This window comes from Lactuca virosa, chromosome 9 (genome assembly GCF_052849685.1).
Source record: "Lactuca virosa cultivar CGN04683 chromosome 9, Lactuca_virosa_CGN04683_v6, whole genome shotgun sequence".
In the NCBI taxonomy this organism is placed as follows: Eukaryota; Viridiplantae; Streptophyta; class Magnoliopsida; order Asterales; family Asteraceae; genus Lactuca; species Lactuca virosa.
The window spans coordinates 110,288,542-110,298,019 of record NC_136434.1 but is presented as its reverse complement, the minus strand read 5'-3'; the positions used below and the strand labels follow the sequence as shown (position 1 = coordinate 110,298,019).

At 35.2% G+C, this 9,478-nt stretch overlaps 2 protein-coding genes and 1 long non-coding RNA gene across 4 annotated transcripts; 1 reads left to right on the top strand and 2 right to left on the bottom strand.

Moving 5' to 3' along the window:
- Positions 1-581: 581 nt before the first annotated feature.
- Positions 582-1,153, top strand: LOC145135647 (uncharacterized). The gene is made up of 3 exons (XR_013719944.1): positions 582-614; positions 710-753; positions 832-1,153. It is a non-coding gene; the product is annotated as an uncharacterized LOC145135647 (long non-coding RNA).
- Positions 1,154-2,988: 1,835 nt separating this feature from the next.
- Positions 2,989-3,975, bottom strand: LOC145139659 (uncharacterized). The gene is made up of 2 exons (XM_079073403.1): positions 3,435-3,975; positions 2,989-3,257 (listed from the first exon to the last, which is right to left on the bottom strand). The coding sequence occupies exons 1-2, from the start codon at positions 3,973-3,975 to the stop codon at positions 2,989-2,991; spliced, it is 810 nt and encodes a 269-aa protein (XP_078929529.1).
- A 1,041-nt stretch (positions 3,976-5,016) lies between these two features.
- On the bottom strand, positions 5,017-5,987 carry LOC145135504 (uncharacterized). Of its 2 annotated transcripts, none has more exons than XM_079069771.1 (3): positions 5,694-5,987; positions 5,203-5,261; positions 5,017-5,120 (listed from the first exon to the last, which is right to left on the bottom strand). In XM_079069771.1, the coding sequence occupies exons 1-3, from the start codon at positions 5,937-5,939 to the stop codon at positions 5,117-5,119; spliced, it is 309 nt and encodes a 102-aa protein (XP_078925897.1). In that variant the 5' UTR covers positions 5,940-5,987; the 3' UTR covers positions 5,017-5,116. The 2 variants fall into 2 exon arrangements, with proteins under 2 accessions (XP_078925897.1, XP_078925896.1); XM_079069770.1 differs by having other exon boundaries at positions 5,708-5,987.
- Between the last annotated feature and the right edge of the window lie 3,491 nt (positions 5,988-9,478).

The following is a 9,478-nucleotide window of genomic DNA, read 5'->3' as shown; positions in this document are numbered from 1 at the left end:
TTATACATTATTTGCCTTCTTTTTGCAGCTATTTGAGATGAAGGTTTGAGTTGCAACTTTTCAGCAGGTAAGAAGTATTTTTTAAGTAAATTGACGAAATTAGAAATGAGCTTTAGTAGCAAAAAAAACTAATTATATTATGCCCCTGGTCATTTAAAAGTTTTTTTCAACGTTTTTAATTTTATGTTGTTTTTTAGGTTCATATTTTTGTCGTAGAAAGAAAAATTGATTGATTGTGCAACGCTCTTTGACTTTTAGTGGCAATCGTATACGCTAAAACACATGGTCTCATATTCATCTTATGTTGATGCTATGAGGTGATAATTGATTGTTTGGCTAATAAATATGTCAGAGAGGGTGTTTTTCAGCATGCAATTCGTCAACAATTTCTTGGTTTGCATAAATTTTAAAGCTTTTGTGTCAAAAATAATTTGTATATTCTAAAAGTTTTTTGTTTTATTTTATTGCAGTTTCAGCAGACATAGGCCATGGAATTCACCTAAATTTCATGGAAAAACACTAAAAACACCATTGCACAGAATTGAACAAACACCTTGTGATAAAGAACTATGCAAACCAAGACAAATGCTAAAACCTATAGCCTTGCAACTCAGGTGAGACTATATTTTGTAAATTTACAATGATTAATTTTTTTTTATTTTTTTATTTTCTAATAAAAAGGATTTATATGTAGGATTTTATGGTAAAGGACGAAGCAATTCATACAAACCATTCATCTTCCAACCACTACAGGTATAATATTTTTTCTATTGTTTATAAATTTGAGCAGGTTTTAACAATTTAAGCAATACATTTTCGTTTCTTTTTCAGTGATAAAGGGTAATTTCGGAATACAAAATTCACCAACGGATTCCATTCCGAAATCCGAATGGCAAAATTACTTCTTTGGCAACACTTTTGGAACCGAGTTGAAACCGTAGATAAATTTGAAGATTTTTCAAAATCTTTCATAGACGAGGAAGATGAAGAAGGGAACCTCCCACCCCAGTTTGCACAAACCAGAATGGAATTAACCCCTTTTTGTCAACATCAAATAATCACTAACTCTGTTCAAGAACATGGTGTGGATTTTGGTAAAGCCATTCAAGTACCTTTTATCTCTCAATGCCCAACAGAATATCAAAAACCCAGTCTACCAAATTCGGTAAATTACACAAATACCCCTTAACTATTTTTTAAAGACTTTGGGATTATGATAAAGTTTATATCTTCTTGCTTCAAAACATGAAAACCTGATTGAGTGTTATTCAAGTGGGTATGAAGATGATTCTGGGAGAATTTAAACATTACTAAAATGTTGTCTTTACCTTCCACAATCTTTAAATTTTCAGGAAACATTCGGGTTTACTGCAGGATTAGACCTACATTTCATTTAGAACTGACACAAAGAACGTGATTGATTACATTGGAGAAGATAGGTTATTAGTGGTTTTAGAGCCTTTAAAACATCATAAAGATGGAAAAAAGTTGTTTCGAACCGCGTTTTGAGTCCAACCGGTACTCAAGGTAATAATAAAATTCAAACATTTTTCCACAATTAGAACCTTCTGTTGACTAATGCTTTGACTGTTATCAGAGGAGGTTTTTTGCTAACAAGAGAAAAAAAAACGAACACAGCGCCAACGGCGCGCATGATTCCCTTCTAGTTTAAATCAAAGCATATTTGTATCTATGCCGCCTCTCTCGTCTTTTTTTCTTTTTATCAAATTTATATTGGAGTCATGGTTCTAAAAATGGCGTCATGGCGTGCCTCAAGGCGTGTCATGGCGTCAGGCGTGGTGTAGCCGTTACGAAAACGTCCAAGGCGGGTTTGTTAAGCGTAGCGCCCAAATAACGTGTCAAGGCGCCTTATCGCAATATGGCGCGAGTTTTTTTTTCAAGGCGCGAGTTTTTTTTTTGTTTTTTTTATCGGGCCTAAAATAATTGAGTTTTTGTTAACTTTTTATATTAAATACTAATATAACACTTCTAAAAATTTGATATACTTGATAAAAATCAATAATTATATGATTTATCTCTTGTAATATATAGAAAAAAGTCACGCCTTGAAAAACGTCATGGCTCGCAAGTCTTGTCATGACTTAACTTTTACCTTGCCGCCAAGTCTCGCCTCATGTTATTTAGAACTTTGATTGGAAGAGATGAAATTGTGGGTTGGAAGTATGAAATAAGACTAGAGGGAGTGGGAGGGAAGCTTCCCTCACTTTTTGTGGGTCATACCCTCATTTCCCCCACTTTTCTTTCTCTTACCTAAAACCCAATGAATGAGTAGGAAGGGCTTCCCTCACTATTTTTATTTTTTTTTTAAATAAAATTAATTGATTTTTATGATTTATAATTTTTAGATTAAAAATAACCAAAAATTTTAATTAAAAAGAAAATGCATTTCATTAATTAAAATAAAAATTACATTAAACCTAATATTTAATAAGTAGAAAAATAAAAAATAAAAACGCAAAAAAAATAAAACAACCCACAACATAGAAAACATAATTAATATCCTAATTTTATTTAAACCAAAATACGTCACTTGGAATCATCGTCTTCGTCATCGCCCTCATCGTCATCGTCATCGCCTTGATCGTCTTCATCATTCTCCCCAGCGTTACTCTCGTCGTCGAAATCTTCACTCTCGACGAACATATCAGAATCCTCGTCTGATTCGTCAGACAAATCATCGTGAGAAAACTCTAACGGGGGCTGAACATGAGCCCTATAAATGTGCTCCACCAAATCAGCACGAAGGGCGTGATGAATGTCGCGATTGTGTACTTCTCTTCTATTCACCCTATACTCTTGTGTACCAACGGCTACTCCTTCGACATTTGGCAAAACTTCATTTTCGTTATACCGGCATATCGCTTTTCCTTCGTCTTCAAGAATCATATTATGCAATATGATGCATGCATACATTACGTGCTGTAACCTTTTCACCTCATATTACCTTGCCCCGACCGTTAGTACTTGTCAACGTCTCTTAAGTACACCAAATGTTCGCTCCACATCCTTCCTAGCTGACTCTTGCGCTTCTTTAAACTTTTTCATTTTCTGGTCGTTAGGACATGTAAACGATTTCACAAAAACAGACAAGGGAGGATATATACCGTCAGTAAGATAGTATACACGCTTATATGCTACCCCATTTGCTTGAAAAGCTACATCGTGCGACTTTCCAAGGTAGATATCGTTGAATACTGGCGACTGATCTAGCACATTGATGTCATTGTTTGCACCAGCTGGACCAAAGAATGCATGTCATATCCAAAGATCATGTGATGCGATAGCCTCTAGAATGATCGTCGGCTCTTTGTGGTCGTCTCTCATGTACTGACCACGTCATGCGTTGGGGCATAATGACCAACTCCAATGCATGCAATCGATACTACCTAGCATTCCTGGGAATCCATGCTTGCCTTCATGCACCGTGTACAATTGGTGGATATCGTTGATAGTTGGTTTGTGCAAATATTGTTGCCCATAAACCAAACAGATCGCTTTGCAGAACTTGTACACACACTCCCGCACGGTACGCTCTGACATCTTAAAATACCCATCCCATTTGTCTGCGCCCATGCCGTATGCTAGCTGACGAATTGCAGCCGTGCATTTTTGAATGGGAGAGAAACTTTTTTTCCGCCTTGCATCAATTTTCCATTGGAAATATGGAAAGCGGTCTTCCAAATCGCCAACAATACGTAAGAATAGTTTCTTCCTCATCCGGAACCGACGTCGAAACTTTACAGCGTAGATGGCGTCATCTGCAAAATAATCTTCTATAAGGCGATCGTGTCCGACTTCGTGATTTCTACGCAACGGCGACTTTCTTGGGTTAGATTGTGCACGTGATGTTTCGCCTAGTCGGTTTTGATAGTATGCAACCGTTTTCGCCATGACGGAACCGATAAACTTAGCCTCCTCTATAGCCGTCGAATCGGATGATGAAGATGATGACATTTTGAATAATATTTTTTGGAGAGAAATATAGGTTATGGGTTAAAAATAAGATAGAATGTTGTAGTATTTATAGATTAAGAAAAGGGAAAGAAAAATATATATATATATATATATATATATATATATATATATATATAGGTTTAGGTTCTATGGAAAACAAAAAACCCTAAAAAAACACTAAAAATCATAAAAATGCATAAAACAAATACTTAGAGATCACAAAACTTTTTTTTTAATTTTTTTATGAAAAAATCGCTGCTTTTAATACAAAATTGTTGAATTTTTTTTTGAAAAAAAACCTTTTTTTTTATTAAAAAAAATTGATTTTTTAATTTTTTTTTCAGTGATTTTATTAAAAAAGTTGCGATTTTTTCATAAAAAAATTCAAAAAAAAGTTTTGTGATCTCTAAGTATTTTTTTTATGTATTTTTATGATTTTTAGGGTTTTTTTTGTTTTCCAAAAAAAGAAAAAATAAATAAACAGCCAATCATGTGAAGAGAGAGAGAGTGCGGGACTCCCTCCCCCCACTTTCTTCCCACGTTTCCTTTCCCGCACCCCCGGTGTGGTGTTTCTTCGTGCGGGATCGTTTCCCGCGGCTTCCCCGCTCACCACTCCGTCCGGCCTACGACGAATAAAATGCTATGTAACACTGGGGGTTGAAAAAAATGGAATGGATAAGACTCTCTCAACCCGACAACCCCTGACGACAATAAAATATCATACCATGAATTTTAAGTCTATTATTCTTGTTCTGATCGAAATAATTATAGATATTAACAATTGTGGTGATGGGTCCGGTTTTTATTGTTTAATTGAATTATATCTTGAATAATAGTATATTTAATGGGTACTTATAGTTAGTCATTGTTTCAAATATTTTATATAACTAAGTGGCCACCAAGAAATTATTACTACAAGTTGGAAGTAATCATAAACCAAACAATTTAGGAGTTGGTGGTACTAAAATATCTCAAAAGAATGTAAATATCTAAATAATATTAATCAAAGGTTTTAATATAATTAACCAATAAATTAATAATATCCTTAATATCAAACAAAACCGACCTACGTGTTATAAGCTAAAAGAACTTGTCCACTTGTTGTCATCATCCTCGGTTCTTATGTGTTTTATCTGTGGAACTACCTGCAATTTTACGTATAATTATATAGATATTAGCATCCATTTTTAATAATAATAATAATAATAATAATAATAATAATAATACCTGATCCTCTTCATGCGGAGTGGAAAAATGGAGGCGTAATCTTCTGACTCTTTTTTCAACTGATTAAATTAATATAACATTAATTAATTGCAAAAAAAGAGAAAATAAAACAAATAAAATATAGAGGCCTCAAAATATCTTCTATAATACTTTCTTTTATTTTTCTTGATAATCATTTACAATAATTTTATACATATTAGTTGCTTGATCTATGAATCATGACATCATGTTTGTTTATAAATTCATTTCAACTAGTGATGATTTTTTTAGTAATTAACAAAGGTTGTTTAATAATTAACAGTCACATGTAGAAATTATAATTAAAAAATTTATAACTGCATCAACTTCTGTCAACCGGAAATTCCACGATCTAACAAATTCTATAATATTTTTGATAAATCTGTTAAGATCATGAGAAATCGATACATGTTTTCTGTTACGATTCATATTGTTAACATAGAATTTTATCATCGGTGATGCATTTCGCTTACATTATCATACATACCTGCCGGAAAATGCTTTTTTCTTCTCTTCGCACCAGTCGGCGCCGTCGTCATCCGCTTCGAGTCTAACGTCGATTCGCAACTATCCGGCAAGTACCGATCCATCGGAAGAAAAACGCGATCGTCGCTGTTCTCCAGCATTGTTCGAACGAAGGAAGCTTCTACAGATTTCAGGAAATGAAGGTGTCTCTCGTTCGTCCATCGATGATCGTTGGAAGCTCTATTTGCATCCATTACAAGTTTAGATCCAGAGATTCCGGCAACCGTTGGAAAATATTCCCGGCGAACGATGATCTTAGCTTGGAGATATGGCGGATCCGCTTTATATAAGAGGGCGGTTTCACTTTATCATACCCTTTTCTTTTCCACGTTACGCTATGCTAATTGCAAAGTCCCACGCGCTAGAGAATTTGCAGCTTATAAACGCGCCTGATGGAGGTGTACACGTGTCATGATAGAAGGTATAGGCGTATAGCGAAGTCGACATTGGAGCGAGTGCAACACACTTTCGTGCTCAAGAGGGCGTGAAAGCAAAACAGCAGCAAAAATATCTGACGGTCATTGATATTTTAAAGAAAAGCAATTAAAGTATTTAATTTTAATTGTGAGATATTTTTTTGGTCGGTCGAAAAGATCTTGTAAGCCCATCCCAAGATAAAATAGTTGTATCAACTTTTGTCATGGAATTCAATTTCTATTATTTATTATTTTTTCAAATTTAAAAAATTATTTTAAACCTAAATTTAATCTACATATATCATAACGTTTAGATCAAAACGTGTGGTATCAAAAAAAAAAAAATCTGACATTTCCATCTCATCTTTGCCACTTCTTTGCAAAACAATAGGTGTGGTGTACCACTTTGCTAAGGAGAATAGAGAAACAGCAAGGTGTTGTCAATTTCCTTGTCATTTTGTCATGCATTTATTGGGCATGGCGTTTGAGATGCCTAATAGGCAGGATTCTTGCCAAGCCACACCCTAAGGTCTTAACTCTTGATCATTGTTCTAAAAGGCATATCATGGCGCGCCAAGGCGTGACGTGACTTCGCTGTTAGGAAAAGTTTTATGGCGTTGTTGTTAGGCGTGATATGGCGTGCCATGGCATGTTATGACGTGTTATGATACGAGTTTTTTCGTTTGAGACATGTTTTTTTATGTCTTTGTTATACCTTTTCATATCGGGCATACAACTATTGAGATTTTTTTTAACATTTTGTTATTAGTTGTTGATATAACACTTCTAAAAATTGGTTATATTTGATATAAATATATATTTATGTGGTAATATAATTATAAATTAATGCAAAACCGCCACCTTATATCACATTTTGAAAATTTTCCTGACTCATAAAGCTTGAGGCGTGGCATTGCCGCCTCGTCCACGACTCACGCCTTTTAGAACCATGCTCTTAACCCTCTAATTTTATTTCAAAAACCAAATATCATAGTAAAATCATAAAAACAGATAGTACAAAAATCTTCAGTGGATGAGATGTAATCAAACCGGGCCTTTTCTTTGCTACCAAAAGTACCTGAAACATTTAAAACTTAAACCATAAACACTTAGTGAGTTTCCAAGATACCACATACATAACAATAACAATAGGCCCCATCCTAGGGGTGTATTTCAAACCATATGAATGATACGGTCCACCCGTAGTCTTACAATCACTTATGTTGCTACAGTCCCCCTGCAGTCCTTCCTGATATCCCCCCCCCCCCCCCCCCCCCAGTCTTTCATACAATGTGTTATGGCTCCCCCTATAGCCTTTCATAAAATTCACAAAAAATAACAAATTTATTTAGACACTACATGTCCTACACAATATAGTGAGAAGACTCACCACATAGAAAATCAGATAATCACCACAACTCGCAGGAAAAGTGAAGGCCGATACTACAAACCACCTAAACATTTGAAATCAAAGGTCAATCCCCAGTCTGTAACCCCAAACCCTAAAGTTTGACCATAAGTTAAATTGGTCAAAAAGTCAATAGGCAACAGTCAACCGTTACCGACCACAGCGTCGTGACCTACAACTTGACCGCGTCACAGTCAATAAAAGACAATGTAGTCGCGACTTGGCCTCGCGTCTGCACCGCGACAAGCCATTCACTGCGACGTGTTGAACGTTCATAACGACTCATTCCCTTAAACTATTAACCCGAAAGTCCATGACCCTAGAGTTTAGATTTGGATCGATTTACTATATGCATGGATAAAGTTTCTAACTTTATCCATCTCCTTCACTCCATAAACCAAAATCCTAAACCCTAACTAAGATTGGGACCAAAACTCATGCATGGCTTAAAGGAGAAGCATGTATAGACATTTTTCTTCCATGAAACAAGTCTAGAAGATTATTTAGTCAAGAGAAATGTCTTCGAGTCCCCTAAACTCCAAGGACCTCAATGAAATGGACAAAAAGGGACCTAAAATGGTCCATAACTAGATCTAATTGAAAAGGATTCAAAGGTAGAAACTTTACACCCCCAAGAGCTCAGAAACAAGAAGAAAATGTTGGATCCATACTTTAACCAAACTTTAATGCAACCACAAACTCTTTCTCCACTCACTTTTTTACCAAAAATGGACAAATTAAGGTCAAAATCACCAAAATCTCAGGAACTATGGAGTGGGGGCTAAGGTTTCTCTGGAGGTGATGGAGGTTGAGGGTGGAGAGAACCCTACCATCACATCCCATAAATAGAGCTCAAGGCCCGAGACCTAGGGTTTGGAACCGAGCCGTCATCGCGTTGCGGCCAACACCTGACCGTGTCGCCCCTCAGGTGACGTGGCAGCATCACGGTGGTCTCAACCACCGTGTTGTTGGGTTTTTATTCAAAAATCCGGTTTCACAACCGGTAAAAATGACAACGGAAGCTTTAAAAATGTTGAATAAAACTAAAACTATTTTACCCACCAAGGATCATGTTGCAATAGTTAGAAAGATTAAAACAACCATAGAAGGGAAATCATAACAACCTTTGAAGACTTTGATCCTCATGGGAGGTTGGAAGTTGATGAAGTGTGGCATGAAACTCTAAAACAAGAGTTCTCCAGAAGTATCCACCAAGCAAGAATAGAACCATCAAAACATGCTAGTATTCACTTGTAATTTGTTCTTTATAAGCCTTTGAAATATATACCAAATATATGTTCAAAGGTGAAGCAACAAAGGGACTTTTTCTAACATCAAAATGCAAGAGAATGGAGGAGAAGGAGAGCTTATGAAGCTCGAAATTTGGCAGCCCCATAGAGAGCAATGTGCTCTCGGATTTTGGCTCCAAAGAAGAACCAAAATGAGGCTTGCAAGAACTCTAATCTAACCTTCCATGTCCTCCCTTATATAATGGCCAAAAAGCAAGAAGAGACCATAAAGCAAAAAAGCATGATACATGCTTCTTGCAAGCATGGTAGAATTGATTAAACAATTCAAAAGAAGACCATGCTTGGTCTCCTCTCACTTTTTCGAAAAGGGATAGGCACAAAAGAAGACAAAAGTTATCTCATAGCTAGTTTATATATACATACATGTTATCTTTATAAAAATTCAATCTTATTTATAAAGAATTCCCAACATATATATATATATATATATATATATATATATATATATATATATATATATAACTAGTCATATATAAATATCTTATTTTATATAAAACTACCTTTTATATAAAATGAACTAGTTTATTAAGATATATAAATATAACTTATAAATAATCATACTTTATGATATATTTCATAAGTTGTTATTTCTCCAATAA

Excerpts from the sequence above, each read along its gene's own strand:
- LOC145135504 (XM_079069770.1), bottom strand. The coding sequence starts at position 5,939 with ATGGATGCAAATAGAGCTTCCAACGATCATCGATGGACGAACGAGAGA. Across the intron at positions 5,262-5,707 it reads AAAAAAGCATTTTCCGGCAG|TTGAAAAAAGAGTCAGAAGA; the intron begins GTATGTATGATA and ends TAATTTAATCAG. Across the intron at positions 5,121-5,202 it reads CTCCGCATGAAGAGGATCAG|GTAGTTCCACAGATAAAACA; the intron begins GTATTATTATTA and ends GTAAAATTGCAG.
- LOC145139659 (XM_079073403.1), bottom strand. The coding sequence starts at position 3,975 with ATGTCATCATCTTCATCATCCGATTCGACGGCTATAGAGGAGGCTAAG. Across the intron at positions 3,258-3,434 it reads ATTGTACACGGTGCATGAAG|CTGGTGCAAACAATGACATC; the intron begins GCAAGCATGGAT and ends TCTTTGGTCCAG.